The sequence below is a fragment of the Carcharhinus amblyrhynchos genome, chromosome 1 (assembly GCF_965287045.1).
Source record: "Carcharhinus amblyrhynchos chromosome 1, sCarAmb.v2.hapA, whole genome shotgun sequence".
Lineage (NCBI taxonomy): Eukaryota > Metazoa > Chordata > Chondrichthyes > Carcharhiniformes > Carcharhinidae > Carcharhinus > Carcharhinus amblyrhynchos.
Window position 1 is genome coordinate 77,573,994 of NC_137324.1, and position 16,751 is coordinate 77,590,744.

Genomic DNA, 16,751 nt, shown 5'->3' on the forward strand with positions numbered 1-16,751 from the left:
AAATGTAACTGGCTTGATTAGTAAGTTTGAAGACAACACAAAGGTTAGCGGATTTGCAGAGAGTGATGAGGACCATCAGAGGATTCAGCAGGATATAGATCAGTTGGAGACTTGGGCAGAGCGATGGCAGATGGAATTTAATCCAGACAAATATGAGGTAGTGCACTTTGGAAAATCTAATAAAAATAGGAAATATACAGTAAATGGCAGAACCCTTAAGACTGTTGATGGACAGAGGGATCTGGGTGTACAGATACGCAGGTCACTGAAAGTGGCAACGTAGGTGGAGAATGTAGTCAAGAAGGCATACGGCATATTTGCCTTCGTTGGCCGGGGCACTGAGTTTAGAAATTGGCAAGTCATGTTGCAGCTTTATAGAACCTTATTTAGGCCGCACTTGGAATATAGTGTTCAATTCTGGTCACCACACTACCAGAAGGATGTGGAGGCCTTGGAGAGGATTCAGAAAAAATTTATCAGGATGTTGCCTGGTATGGAGGGCATTAGCTATGAGGAGAGATTGGAGAAACTTGGTTTGTTCTCACTGGAATGACGGAGGTTGAGGGGCAACCTGATAGAAATCTACAAAATTATGAGGGACATGGACAGAGTGGACAGTCAGAAGCTTTTTCCCAGGGCGGAAGATCAATTACTAGGGGGCATAAGTTTAAGGTGCGAGGGGCAAGGTTTAAAGGAGATGTATGAGGCAAGTTTTTTTACACAGAGGGCAGTGGGTGCCTAGAACTCACTGTTGGGGGAGGTAGTTGAAGCGGACACTGTAGTGCCTTTTACGGCATGTTTGGACAAATACATGAATAGGATGGGAATAGAGAGATATGTTCCCTGGAAGGGTAGGGGGTTTTAGTTCAGTTGGGCAGCATGGTCAGTGCAGGCTTGGAGGGCCAAATGGCCTGTTCCTGTGCTGTAATTTTCTTTGTTCTCTTTGTACACAGGTGCCAGGCAATGACCACCTCCAACATGAGAGGATCTAACCATTGCCCCTTCACATCCAATGACATTCCCGTCGCTGAATCCTCTACTATCAGCATCCCGGGGGTTATCATTCATCAGAAACTGAACTGGACTGGCCATACAAATACTGCAGCTACAAGACCGTGTTATTCATCCTCTGATTTCCCAAAGCTGGTTCACCATCTACAAGGCGCAAGTCAAGAGTGCGATGGAATACTCTCCATTCGCCTGGACGCGTGCAGCTCCAACAGCACACAAGTTCGATACCATCCAGGACAAAGCAATCCGCTTAATTGCAGCTCCTTCCACAAACATCCAATCCCTCCACCCCTGACACACAGTGGCAGTAGTGTGTACCATCTACAAGATGCACTGCAGGAACTCACCAAGGCTCCATAAACTGCACCTTCCAAACCCACAACCACTATCATCTAGATGGACATGGACAATAGATCCTTGGGAATACCATGGCCTCGATGGTTCCCTCCAAGTCATTCACTAACCTGGGAAATATATTGCCGCTCCTTCACTGTTGCTGGGTCAAAATCCTGGACTCCCTCCAAAACAACACTGTGGGCGTATCTACACCTCAGAGACTGCAGCAGTTCAAGAAGACAACTCACCATCCCCTTCTCAAGGACAACTAGGGATGGGCATAAATGCTTCCCTAGCCAACTACACCAACATCCCATAAATGAATTGTTAAAAAATTTACTCAGTGCCATTCTCCCGCCTTCACTCAATAACCCTGCACATTGTTACTTCAAAAATAACAGTTTAATTTCCTTTTGATTGCCTTGGTTGAAACTGTCTCCACACAACTCTCAGGCAGTGCATTTCAAACCCTAACTACAGGTTTCTCTCTTTTGCTTTTGCTTCTTTTACAAATTACCTTGAACTTGTGCTTTCTTGTTCTCTATCCTTTCAAAGTGGCAACAATTTGTCCTTATGACCCCTTTTGATTTTGAATATATCAAATCCCCTCAACCTTCTTTTCTCCAAGAAAAATACTCCCAACTACTTCAATCTATCTTCAGAACTGAAGTTCCTCACCTTTGGAATCATTTTCATGAATCTTTTCTACAATCTCTCCATTGCATTCACATCCTTCCCGATGTGCTCAGGACTGAACACAATATGCCAGCTGAGGCCAAATGTGTGTCTTATACAAGTTCAAAATCACCTTCTTATACACTTATACTCTATGCCCCAATACTAGGCCTGGAATGAAGGGCTTGTCGTGTGAAGAACGGTTGAGGACTCTGGGTCTGTACCCATTGGAGTTTAGAAGGGTGAGGGGCGATCATATTGAAATTTGCAGAATGCTATGAGGCCTGGATAGAGTGGACTTGTAGAGGGTATTTCCACTAGTAGGAAAAACTAGAACAAGAGGGCACAACTTTAGGCTAAAGTGACAATCCTTTAAAACAGAGATGAGGAGGAATTTCTTCAGCCAAACAGTGATGAATCTGTGGAATGTTTTGCCACAGAAGTCTGCGGAGCTGAGCTTGTTGAGTTCTTTAATACAGAGATAGATAGGTTCTTGATTAATAAGGGGATCAGGAATTATGTTGAAAAGGCAGGAGAATGGGGATGACAAAAATATCAGCCTTGTTTGAACGGCAGAGCAGACTCGATGGGACAAATGGCCTAATTCTGCTCCTATGTCTTATGATCTTATAATAAAGCCTAGGAATCATTACACTTTTTCAACCGCGCTCTCACATGTCCTGCCACTTTCAATGACTTATGTACATATAGGACAGCACGGTGACTCAGTGGTTATCACTGTATCTCAATCCCAGAGACCCAGACTCAAGTCTGGCCTTGGGTGACTGTTCATGTGAAGTTTGCATGTTCTTACATTCCAAAGATGTGCAAGTTAGGTGGATTAGCCATAGTATATGCACAGTGGTATGGGAATAGGGCAGTGGGGGTGAGTCTGGGTAAAATGCTGATTTGCTGCAGAGCCAATGGGCTGACTGGCTTCCTTCTGCACTGTGGGGATTCTATGAGTCAGGTCGCTTTGCTCCTGGACTCCCTTTAGAGATGAATCCAGTGTATCTCCATGAATCACTTTACATTTTTTTTAAAATCTTCATCCGGCACCTGTCTGTCCATATCACCAACTTGTTTATGTCCTTCTGAAGTTCTACACTAACTCATCACAATGTACAATGCTCCCAAGTTTCAAATGTATCACAAATTCTTCAGTGAGATTCACCATCAACTTTCCTTTTCAAATTAAACTGTTACAAAAAATAGCAATTAATTTGTTAAACTGTTTGTCAGATAGTGTTCTGTTAATTATCTTTTTTGAGCACTTTCTGATCACAAGCATATGCATTTCATCTCGACATTCCAGGCCTCTAATTCAAATTTGTTAGCCATTTCTTTTCTAATTTCACACCCACATTTTTAAATAAGGAGACAAGCCACATTGTTTATTTCCCAGGAGTTTCATTTGATTTAAATTGTTTGCTGTCATTTTCTTCCTTCTTCCAGGGCCTGATTGTACGCAGCACAATCTCCACATCCTCGCTGATTCTGAGGCTACTTGTAAGAAGTTCTCCTTCACTGTGAACATGACATTTGTCTGTGACAGGTAAACTCAAATTACAGTGTTCTATTTCTCCTGCACAAATTGTGTCAGATATGTAAGGTGTTGGAGACATGCTACGGAGATGTCAGTGGTTAATATTTTTCTTCTAATATATTTTTCTGAGGAGGTCTTGTGGCAGCATCCATACTTCTGGGCCAGAAGTTCTGGGCTCAAGTCCCACTTCAGGACTTGGTGGCCACAGAAGGTACATAGAGAACATGACCAAAAAGGTTCATTACCACTAGGTGGTGGTGAGCTGCTTTCTTAAACTGCTGTAGTCCCTGAGGTGTAGGTAAACACATAATGCTGTCAAGGAGGGAGTTTCAGGATTTTGACCCAGCAACAGTGACAGACCGGTGCATGTGGAGTTGCCCACTCAGTGTTATGCTACCAGCCTCTCCAGCAGGAATAGGGCCCCTTTATCGCAATTCACACCCTAGGGCTTTCTGTGATATACACAGTGTGGGAGATTGATTTTGAAAATCCCACTGAAAAAAAAAGCAGCGGAATTTACTTTGGCTCTTACGCAAATTCGACACTTAAAATTTTCATAGGAGAATTCTGCATATTAAATCCAATATAACTGTTCCCCGGAACTCTGTTCCAAAGAAGGTGAAGTTCTGAAGAACAGTTATATTGGGACTTGAAATGTTAATTCTGCTTCCCTCTGCACAGCTTTCCCAGCACCTTATTTTTGTTATTTCACATCCTGAGCACTTGCAGTATCTTGCATTCATTCCTATGATTGTTGCATTATTGGGAAAAATTATTGTCACCATTATATTATTGATTCTTACTAAAAGGTACAATCCTAATAGCTTTAAAATAAAACTGGCTCTCACAGACTAGAGGTGTGGTCTATTTGATTCGGACTGGTATTTATTATTAAAGTTTAGAATAATAGAAGGTGCATACATTCTCTTTAGCCTGCTTCTCCGCCAGCTTAGCTTCCCTGGCTTGTCTTCTCTCCTCTCGGCTGGCCTGCTGCTCACGGAATCCTTTCTGCTTCTGCATCGCTAAGGTGATCCAAAGAGGCTGGGCAGATTCCACCCTATCCACGAGCCTTGAGCTGTCCAGAGAATGTCTACTCTGCAGGACAGGTTTCTCTGAAAACAAAATGTGGAGCTGATTAATTTTCACCAAAAGGATGTTAATGAACCAAAAACTGGTGATGCAGGTACACAAGTAATCAGATTATTGAAATCAACAGCATTCACATGTCAAAAATGAAAGCTAAATGCAGAAAAAGAGCTCAGTAAATATCAATCGGGAATGAGTAGATACTTAACCTCAAACTCTATCAAAAAAGAAATAAAGACATTTACTTTAACATTCAATATTTGATGGAGTTGAAATGAAATGAGTAAAAAACATATTTCAGTATTAAATAATAAATATCAAAGAGGCAAATTTTACCCCTGCCCACCATGGGAATCAGAGCAGGAGAGGGGCAGACCATGGAAAGGCCTGTTAACCTCGGGCTGGATTTTCTGGTTTCGGGTGAGCGCTGAATCCTGAATTTATTCTACATAACCCCAGATAACAAGAAAAAGAAGAGACTGAAATATTGACATGCCTGGAATTTTAACAAAGAACAGATGTGAAAGAGAGGGATTTCAAGCTGTGTTGGATAAATAATAAATTCATTTTCCAAAAACAATTATTAAATCTAATATTGTAATATTGCTATAACATTGGCTTACTGTTTCTCACTTTTCTCTGCTCTTCTTGGGAAATGCAACTTAAAAGGGAACTCTGCAATCTACTTAGAGATTTTTGTCAAATCCATCATAAAATGGTCGCCAAGTGCTAGTCTAGAGTGACATTGTGGTTACTGTCTCTCCAATTTCCCTGCCTCACCTCTACCTCCCCAAGGAAAATGTTTGACCCTCATTCTACAGTCACTGACAACATGTGTGAGGAATTGAAACTGTATTACAGAAGACTGCACAAAAAAATGGCATTTGACCAAGATCTGAAGGCAGCGCATTTTAAATAATAGCATTCTAATTGAAATCAATGATGAGTATTACAAAATATATAAATTTTAGGTCAAAATGTTAACAGTGATAGTCACATGCATTCTGTTTTAGAATTTATCACCCTTTCCACATCTGGTGGCTTGGAGCCAAATTCCGACAGCTGTGTTTTTCAAATCATGTTATATGACTTTTACTATTAACAGTGCCTGTACGGTTGAGCTGGAATGTTAAATTAGCTTCAGGTTAATAGATTAACGTTTTCGCAGCTGAGTAGTTTCAGAAACCCTTGCACAAGTCAGAAAATAATTTGCAGATATAAAGAGGCATGAATTAACATCACACATTTTCCACTGCTGCATTTGAATAAGCTGCAAAGACATTAAATCTCTAATTGTTTTAATACAGTTCTTTTTGTGTGTTTGATACACACAGTAGTTGACCTTCAGCTATTGGGTGAGACTGTCTGGCCTCCCCACAGTGTTTCCTTGGCAGACGAAGGCAGCGTGCTGTTCACTGGCATTGGCATCACCTTGTCCCCCTACTGCCAATGGGAATTCCCACTGCAGCCACCCTACGCTGCCAGGAAACCTTTGGCAGAGAGTGCACAGCCGGTAGAACTGGAGAATTCCAGCCACCATTTTTGGCACTCAAGATATATTTAGTTTACCTCCTATCAGCTGTGAATAATGGTACTTTCTAAATTCATCTTTTTCCTGTATAAGATAAATGGAATTACTTATGGAACAATGGATATCCTGAGGTATTCACAACATCATACTTCAGTCAAGGAATTCAAATGAACTCTGACAGAGGGATGCCTGAGTGCTTTAGAACCATCCTCTGACCCCGAAATGACAGTCTCACTATCAATCTATATTGCCCATGTTTTTAGTTATAAGTAAAGGTTCAAAACATTGAAACCAGGCTGTCTGTAAGCTCTTTACTGCCATCTGTATGAGCTCACCTCAGTTACCAGAAGCGAGTTTTGAACTAATTTCTGCTTGACCACTTAGCAGCAACGGGGGTCTGAAGTAGGAGACATACTTACACCTTATATGATACAAAACTCTTGATTTTATAGAACAGCGAATTGTCTGACCTGCCATGAGCAACTACACTGGAGATCTGCTCCTTGATGCATATACATGTCAACACTCTGGGTGGGGGAGGAGGAGAAGAAATTCAACTTCCATCTTAAATGGATACATAGGGCAAGATTTTCCTCCCACTCTGCAGCACGTTTCACGTGGTCAGAGGTGGTGCAATGTTTTGGTCCCACTGTTGTCAATGGAGTTTCCCATTGAAAACACTCCTCACCACCCGAAAGCCTGTGGTGAGGATGTGCTGTTGGCGGCAATGTAAACTCCTGCTGGTATAAACGGCAGCAAGATTTTGGCGACAGAAGCAGCCTGGGTGCATCACCTAACCAAGCCAGTATTGTTCAAATGTCCTCAGTGAGCAATGGACTCAAAATGGGTCAGCAGTAGTGCTGATTCCCAGAAGGAAAAAACTGCATTCTTATTTCCCCGAATTACTGGTGTGCCATTTTAAAATATACAAGACCAGTTCAGACCAATATTCTTACTAATATTGTTTTTTCCCTTGTGTTTGGGTGGATAGCAAATTGGCCATGTGTCAGGATAGGCCAGAGATTTTTAGATGGCCATGTGAAGCATTCTTCCACCTTATAAACAACAGTAACAAAAATGAAAAATTTCATTTTCCCATTTCAAAATTTGTTTACTTGGGAAGTTTTCAGAATGTAATTTTTTTATCTCTTGTGAAAACAAATCACAGAAAAATAAGCTTTCTATGCTATAAGCACAGAAAAAAGTAAATATTTCAGAATACTGATTATAATTATCTCTCCTTCTCTGTCTCTGCTTTATTCTGTACCTGATACAATAAAAAATTTGAGGGGGGTTGTGGTATCTCTGGTCTCCTAGCAGCGTGTTTCGCATGATGGGAAGTGGTGTGCCATTAGCTGGTGGTCTGATCTTCTGGTCACACCACTGTCAATGGAATTTCCCACTGATTGCACCCCATGCCACTGGGAAACGTGCAGCGGGGTGCACCATCAGTGAGACAGATATCACTGTTGTGAACAGCTAGTTATGGTATTAAGCATGAAATGTTACCTAACAATGGTGCTTGAAAATGTCATGTTTCCAAGTCTTTTGAAACAAATATATCTTCATACACATGCATAATTCAAGAGCTATTCGACTAAACCATGAGAGAAATTCTGGAAATGACACATATACAGGTATTTTATATTATTCCCTGCGGGTGTTCTGGATAAAAAAATTTCCAGTCAAATTACTGCATCTTGGAACAGTGACTGTAAAGTAAAAAATACAATAATATTCATGACAGAATCCCTACATTACAGAAGGAGGCCATTCGACCCATTGAGTCTGCACTGGCCCTCCGACAGAGTATCTTATTCAGGCCAACGCCCCATCTGTCTCCTTGTAATCCTGCACATTTACCCTGCCAATCTACACATTTTAGGACACTAATGGGCTAATCATTGTGCCACCATACCGCCACAGATTGTAGACTCAATTCCAATGTAAATTTAACAGCATTATTGTGCATCAGGATTCTGTTTTTCTCTACACATTCTATATAATTCACTATAACCACTTCTCTGTGGTATCAAGTTTCAAAGTCTCACTTTTTTTTGGTTATTAGGTTTCTTTTGAATTCCCTATTAGATTTCCTGCAATGATTTGATGACCTCTAGTTATGCTATTTCCTAAAATGGGAAATATTTTATCTATATCCACTTTATCAAAACTTTTTATAATTTTAAAAGACACTATTAGGTCATTTCTTGGCCTTTTCTCAAGAAAACAAAATCAATTCAATCTTTCCCTGGTAATGTATACCCCACAATTCCAGTATCATCCATGTAAATCTCATCTGCACGCTCTCCTGTAATTTGTTACAGTCCTCCTCAGCATTGACTATCTCCCCCCACCCAGCCCAGCAACCCCCCATCCCACCTCCACTATTTGGTGTCATCGACAAAATATTTAAATTTTTTTTCCCCAGAAAGTTTGTAATTTTTATTGGATATAATTATTATCAAAAAGATAACAGACTATGTGAGCTTGAAATTTGGATTTTGTGATGTGTGCACTTTTCCAACATGGCTAAAGTTAACCATGTGGTGGGGGGTGGGGGTGGGGGGGGGGGGGGGTGCTGCTGGGGGCGGGGGGGTGGTCAGGGGTCAGGTATTGCCTCTTTACCACCAATAGGAAGTCTCACAACACCAGACCAAAGTTCACCGGCACCATAAGCCTTCAGAGCACCTCTCCTTCATCAAGTGAGCACTCCAAAAGCTCATGATTCCAAACAAACCTGCTGGACTCCAGTTGATTAGAAAACCTGGTTTTGATTCCAAAGTCCAAATTATTAATGTGAATTGTGAACAGCAGCATTCCCAGCACTGCTCTTTGTGGGAACAACCCTTCCCACCTTCTGCCATCCCTTCCCTTTACTCCCATTCTCTGCTTTCTGTCTTGAAGGTAGTTAATAATCCATTCTGCCACTTGCCCCTGACTCCCCATTCTCTGGCATTATTCATTAGTATAAAATGGAGCATCTTGCCAAAGGCCTTTTGAAGAGCTAACCTAACCCTAATGCATTATCAGTGTCTACTCTCTCTGTTACCTCCTTAAAATATTTCCACGTGCATTGTCAGACCCACAAAACACACTTTACACCCAACCAATTACTTATGAAGTGGAGACTGTTCTGTCGGTATGCGGAGCAATTAATCTGTAGACAGCAATATCCTGCAAACTATAAATGAGACAAATGAGCTGCTTATTGTATTGTTGGCTGAGAGAAAAATCTCCAGCTCTTTCCCTGTTGTGCCATGGGAATATTTACATCCACCTGAACAGGCAGATAGGATCATGTTAGCTTAACAGATGATCTGGCAGACAGCACCTCCAGCAATAAAGTGCTCTCTTAAGTACTGCACTGAAGTACCAAACTACATTAGGTGCTGAATTCCTGGAGTGGGACTTCAGTCAAGTTGGCTCAGTTGCTGGCATTAGTTCAAATGGAATAAATTTGCAAAGCACCCAACCAATTACAAAACATTTAAATAAAATTGTTCTAAATAAATTTTATAATTAATAGATGGCAGAATCAACAGCAGGTAAATAAAGAAATAGCGTTGGATTTGCTGGTACTTGAGACTGCAACGGTGAACCAAGAGAAGAGATCACACAAATTAGGCTTGAATTACCTGTAATTTAGAATACTAAGGAATAATTTGGGGAACAGATAGGATAGATTGGGAAAAAATATTTCTGCTAGTTCTGCTTTTTCAGTCTAGGAATGACATAGCCAGCAAACAGAGTTTGAACTTTCAGAAGCGAAATGAGGAAACATTGGGGGCAATTCTCCCAAAAAGGGCTGAATTGGCGGGAGAACTGTTCTAAATCCCGACTGTTTTTTCAGTTCGTCTTCTCACCCTAATCTCTGCACTCTGTGCACTGCAGAGGTCCCAGTCATGAATCTCATTAAGTGTTTGGTGGGGGACAGAGCCTATTCGCACCAAAGAGCCTGTAATTGGCAGGATGAACAGGTTCCTGCACATGCACACATTGCTGGGAGATCGCTGGGAAGTCCTCCCAGCATTCAGATCACTGCCTCAAACCCCCACTCACATCACTGGTCTCATTGCTGGCCCCCACACCCCCCCACATAGCCATCACTGGCCTCATCGCTGGCCACACATCAATGGCCTTATCGCTGGCCCCCACACCCCTCCCACATAGACATTGCTGGCTCACTGCTGACCCCACAACCCCTCCACACACAGGCATGGCTGCCCTCTCACGTCATGCCCCCATGAATCCAGATAATGTGGGTGCCCAATCCCTCCATCCCTTTGAACATACTGTCCTTACTGCTGCCCTGCAGAGAACAAGCATTGTGATGACATGTACAATCTTAGCTTGTGATCATTCCCTCGCTTGAATGGGAGCCTGGAATATTGCACCCACCCTGGGCACAGCAGCCTATTGAATGGCAGCCAATCAGCACCCCAAGGGATGAATGACACTCAACTGAATACAGCCTTCAAAATCTCTCACAAGTATTTGTTGCCAACGGGCCCTTGACTGGCCACACTCACTGCAGCTGCACTTCCCTAATAACTAGAGCTGTATATAAGCTGTAGGAATGGGCACACAGCCGGTTATGCCACAAAGATGGTTGCACAGAAAAACCGGCACCCAGATTTTCAGAGGCCAACCAGGAACACCTGCCAGATGCCATGGAGGAGAGGCATCATTGTCTGTGCCCTGGCCAGGGCCCTAACCCAAAGGGCGTATCTGCCACTGCATTGTGGGAGGAGATGGCAGAAGTGGTGAATGGCAGGAGCCTGACACCACACTCTGACAGGCAGTATCACAAAAAAATGTACAACCTTCCTCAACCTTACAACAGCAAAGGTGAGTGAGCATCCCACTTGGAACCCTGCAAATGCTTGGCACGGATCTCCAACCCTGCTTACATACCTGAAGGGCATGCAACAAGTGACCCTTCCCCAGAACAGAATTAAACCCCTTCCCTTCACCCCTCAATGAGCACCCTTCAATGATGATCCCTTTCCCTGAAACAATGCCCGAGACACAGGCACTGCAACATGTTAATGCTTGCTATCCACCATATGTTCCCTCAGGGAAAAAAAACCCACAACGCATGGGAGATGACACAGACTGGTGGTGTTGTGCCTGACCTGCAGCAGCTGAGTAGCATGGAGGAGAGTGCCATGAAGCTGGTAGGGGGTGATGGGCCTTCCCGAATGGTCACCGACAGCCAGGCCAGTGTACAGCATGCAAGTGAGCAAAAGTGCACCCTCAACCTTGGTCCTCCTCCAAGTTAGTGTGATGCAGCATGAAATGTTTTGCCTCCCTCCTCCCTATTGTGTGTTCTTTGCTCCACCTCTGGACCCGCAGGAACCTGGCCTTTCGTGTGTTGTCACCGCTCCTACTGCTGTTTTTTTCAGCATGCCTGCCCTACCTTCCACAACATCCACCAGACCCTTGGTGTGTGCCCCCTCCCCGCACCTTGGCCAAAAAACATTGCTACCCTGACCCACATAGCTGTAAGGGATGGGGACACGTGTGCATTCGGAGTACAGATAGGAGTCAGACTTGAGATGCACCAGGGGCAGGATCCCAGTGTGCACAACAGCGAGTCATCATCATCCTCCAGCCCTCAGCCAAGACTCGCAATCATTGCCAGCCCCGGCGCATTAACGGGGTCAGATGTTTCTGGGGGATATGGTGGTGGAATGACAGGAGCAGGGGAAGGGTGATGCGGTGGTTTGAGGGTCCACGTTGGTTTGGAGGGGGAATAGTGGCTGCACTTGCTCCTGGGGTGTGGTGGATGTGTGTTGGTTGCACCCCCCCTCTCACTGCACAGCACCAGCTAGGTGAAGCAGGCTACAATCAGGCGTCTCTCACTACCCTTCTTTGCTGGACACCTGTCATCGTCACCTATCGTCTTTCCTCTGGCTCTTCATATGGCGGAACGACCACCTCGCCACCTTGCTCTTCCTCCTCCTCCTGGTCCAGCTGGTCTCCCCGCTGCAGGGCAATGTTGTGAAGAGCATAGCAAATGATAGCTATGTGTGAAGCAAAGGGTCATACTGGAGAGCCCCCCCAGAGCAGTCCAAGCAGATGAACCACATCTTTAGTGGGTTGACGCACTGCTCAACGATGGACCGGGTGGCTGCATGGGCCGTGTTGTAGCAGGTCTCCGCCTCGGTCTGGGGCCTCTGCACAGGCGTCATTAGCCATAACCTTAGTGAGTAACCCTCGTCACTCAGTAACCATCCCATGAGTCTGGGCTGTTCTTCAAAGAGCCCAGGGATGTCCGACTGTCGTATAACAAAGCTGTCATGGACAATCCCTGGATGGCATGCATCGACCTGCATGATCTTCAGCTGATGGTCGCAGATGATTTGAACGTTAAGGGAGTGGAACGCCTTCCGGTTCAAAAATTGCTGCAGCCCTGCAAGGGGGGCCCGCAAGGTGATGTGTCCCCCAACCACTGTTCCCTGCACGTTCAGAATCCCGACGATGGATGCAAAGCCAAGAGCCCGGGACTTCTGCTGTTCACGGCCCACATCAGAATTAATGAACTGTCCTGCCCTGGTATGCAGGGGATCTGTAACCTGCCATCTGTTCATGGGGGCCTGGGAGATCCCAGCTAGGTCGCCAATGAGAGCCTAGAATGACTCGGAGGCATAGAAATCGAGGGCAGCTGTCGCCTTCACGTCCACAGGGTGCAGGTGGCCACTACTCCCTGAGCTGCCAGGTGTGACAGCACCTCACAAATGTGTTGCACCGTGACCTTGGATAGGTGAAGCCATCAACGGCACATCTCCTCCGAATGGGCTTCAAAGGAATTGCAAGCCCTGTACCTCCTTGCCCTCGGCAACCTCCGCCTTCTGTGCAGCTTCTCGGGAGCCTGCTCACCCACTTCCTGCCCCTCAGTGCAGCCCCCTGTCCTCCTTCCTGAGGATCTGGTGATGGCTGCTCTTACGGTGGTCTCTCCATGCTGCCACCTCCTGAGCTGCCGCCCCCTCCTGCTCCACCCCTGCTGCCACCAAGATGGCCAGCTCCAGATTGAGCAAACTGAGATCCATCTGCACAATGGGGTTTGGAAAAAACATAGAGTGACGGATTATTATCATTGGCTGCACAGACCCAGCAACACCCCAATCCTTCACTTGGGCCAGAATCCCCACTTATTGGAGCTGGCAACCCCACACAATCCATGGTGCCATGCGTGGCCAGATTAGGGTTGTGTGAGATTCCCATCATGACAAATGCTGGCACAGATTATGCAGGTCGGTGTGTAGCCATGGGCAGCGATGCGCACCCTTGAGCCATTGCTGTGTGTGCAACTCTAGCATCTGTTACAGGTATGTGTTGCTGGTCCGTGTCACAGGGCAGGGACAGACTGCAAAACAGCACCAGATGTGTGCCCAGTGACAGCAGATTCCATGCAGTCCATGTCTGAACCTCTGCACCCTGGCCTGTAGCAGCAGCTGCTTCATCTGGTTAGGCCTCAGTCACATGGTACGCTCCACTCCCACCCCAGAACACCAGCACTTAGTAGAGTCTCTGACCACATCCCGTGCAAGATTGCCACTGCAAAGTGCTGTGGAGGAGGAGGGGGAGCTGGAGCCCTCGAGGCTGCTTCCACACTGTGCTTCAGCACTGCCCAGGAGCAGGGAGGTGGGAGACCTCAAGGCTGCTTCTTCCCATATACGCTTAAGCGTTGCCCGGGTGGGGGGTCAGGGGGGGTTACAGGAACACTTGAGGCTGCTTCCCACACTGTGCTTCAGTGCTGCCTGTGTGTGTGGGGTTGGGGGGTGGGGGTGGGGGGGGGGGGGGGGGTGGTGCGCAGGACTCTCTGACAGAACAGATGTCACTGGTCCATGGGTCAACACCTGAAGGCAGCAGAAAGAAGGCCACCAGGCATGTTCAAGGCCTGCCTGCAACATCTCCCGTGCTCCTCTGGCAGCACTTACCTCATTTGCGCCAAAGTTACATCATGCCAAAGAGTTGGGAGATGCAGACGAGGGTGGAGATTCTTGTGTGGATCCTGATAATGGCATGTAAAAGAATGTAAACTAATGCTAATTGGTGGGCCGCTGACTTTCAGCAGGTTCCCAGTGGCACCATTTTTCTCCGGCGGGGAGATGTGCGTGGGAAAAACTGGTGGGGAACCTGCAAAATATCCCTCAAACTTATTTTACCCATGTAGCTGTCTAAATGCTTTTTAACACACAAAATTGTACCTGCCTCTACTACTGCCTCTGACAGCTTGTTCCAGACACTCCCTACCCTCTGTAAAAAAATTGCCCCTCTGGGCACTTTTGTATCTCTCCCCAATCACATTAATTCTATTCCCTCTAGTTTTAGATTCCCCTTCCAATGGGAAAAGATGTTGACTATCTAGCTTATCTATGCTCCTCATTATTTTATAGATCTCGATACGATCACCCCTATGTCTGCACTCGTTGGAGTTTAGAAGGGTGGGGGGGATCTTGTAGAGACGTATAAGATAATGAAAGGGATGGATAGGGTAGGTAGAGAGATTCTTCTTGCTTAGAAAGGATAGCAGGACTAGAGGGCACAGCCTCAAGATAAGGGGGGGGGCGCAGTTTAGAACAGAGTTGAGGAGGAACTTCTTCACTCAAAGGGTGGTGAATCTCTGGAATTCTCTGCCCGTTGAAGTGCTGGAGGCTACCTCGCTAAATATATTTAAGTCACGGGTACATAGGTTTTTGACAGACAAGGGAATTAAGGGTTATGGGGAGAAAGCGGGAAAGTGGAACTGATCCACTTCAGATCAGCCATGATCTTATTGAATGGCGGGGCAGGCTCGAAGGGCTAGATGGCCTACTCCTGCTCCTATTTCTTATGTTCTTATGTCTCCTGTGCTCCAGGGAAAAAAGTCCCAGTTTATCCAGCCTCTCCTTATAACTCAAACAATCAAGTCCCGGTAGCATCCTGGCAAATCTTTTCTGCACTCTTTCTAGTTTAATAATATCCTTTCGATAATAGAGTGACCAGAACTGTACACAGTATTCCAAGTGTGGCCTTATCAATGTCTTGTACAACTTCAGCATTGTATTCAATGTTCTGACCAATGAAACCAAGCATGCCGAATGCCTTCTTCACCCCTCTATCCACCTGTGACTCCACTTTCAAGGGGTTATGAACTGTACCCCTAGATCTCTTTGCTCTATACTTCTCTCCAACACCCTGCCATTAATTGAATAAATCCTGCCCTGGTTCAATCTACCAAAATGCACCACCTTGCATTTATCTAAACTAAACTCCATCTGCCATTCATCAACCCACTGGCCCAATTGATCAAGATCCTGTTGCAATCCTAGATAAACTTCTTCACTGTCCACTATGCCACTAATCTTGGTGTAATCTGCAAACTTACTAACCATGCCTTCTATATTCTCTTCCAAATCATTAATAGAAATGACAAATAGCAGTGGACCCAGCGCTGATCCCTGAAGCACACTGCTGGTTACAGGTCTCCAGTTTGAAAAACAACCCTCTTCAACCAGGCTACCTCACCCTGGATCCCATGAGATTTAACCTTATGCAACAACCTACCATGCAGTACCTTGTCAAAGGGCATGCTAAAGTCCATGTAGACCACATCAACTGCACTGCCCTCATCTACTCTCTTGGTTACCCATTCAAAAAACTCACAAATTTGTGAGACATGATTTTCCATTCACAAAGCCAAGCTGATTATCCCTAATCAGTTCTTGCCTCTCAAAATGCCTGTAGATCCTGTCTCTCAGAATACCTTCTAACAACTTACCCACTACAGATGCGAAGCTCACTGGCCTGGCTTTTCCCTACAGCCCTTCTTGAACAAAGGCACAACATTTACCACCCTCCAATCTTCAGGCATCTCACCTGTGACTGTCGATGATTCAAATATCTTTGCTTGGGTACCCACAATTTCCTCTCTAGCCTCCGACAATGTCCTGGGATACGCTTCATCAGGTGCCGGGGATTTATCTGCCTTGGGGTGCTCTTAAGACTTCCAGCACCGCCTTCTCTGTAATATGTACACTCCTCAAGACATCACTATTTATTTCCCCAAGTTCCCTAACATCCATACCTTCCTCAGCAGCAAATACTGATAAGAAATATTCATTTAGGGTCTCATCCATCTTCTGTGGATCCGCACAACGATGACCTTGGTGATCCTTAACAGGCCTTACTCTGTCCCTTGTTACTCTTTTGCCTTTTATGTATTTCTAGAAGCTCTTTGGATTCTCCTTTTCCTTCTCTGCCAAAGCAATCTTGTGTCCCCTTTTTGCCTTTCTGATTTCTCTCTTAACTCTACTCCTATACCCTCTACATTCTTCAAGAGATCCACTTGATCCCAGCTGTTTATGCATGTCATGTGCCTCCTTCTTCTTCTTGACCGGGGCCTCAATATCCCAAGTAATCCAGGGTTCCCTACTTCTACCAGCCTTGCCCTTTACTCTAAAAGGAATGTGCTTACCCCAAACCCTGGTTAACACACTTTTGAAAGCGTGCCACTTACCAGACATCCCTTTTCCTTCCCATTTACCCCCCCAAACTAACTTTTGGAAGTTCCTGTCT

The 16,751-nt window shown here is 45.1% G+C and overlaps 2 protein-coding genes across 5 annotated transcripts in view; both read right to left on the minus strand.

Annotated features, from left to right (window-relative positions):
• Nucleotides 1-16,751, minus strand: part of paics (phosphoribosylaminoimidazole carboxylase, phosphoribosylaminoimidazole succinocarboxamide synthetase) — a 277,223-nt gene that overhangs the window by 137,144 nt on the left and 123,328 nt on the right. The window lies entirely within an intron of this gene.
• The window catches only part of cracd (capping protein inhibiting regulator of actin dynamics), a 220,172-nt gene that overhangs the window by 14,824 nt on the left and 188,597 nt on the right, over nucleotides 1-16,751 (minus strand). For all 4 annotated transcript variants that reach the window (XM_080187208.1, XM_080187215.1, XM_080187224.1 and 1 more), the window contains one exon: nucleotides 4,490-4,680. In XM_080187208.1, coding sequence (XP_080043334.1) covers nucleotides 4,490-4,680 — 191 coding nt within the window. The remainder of the gene's footprint in view (nucleotides 1-4,489; nucleotides 4,681-16,751) is intronic.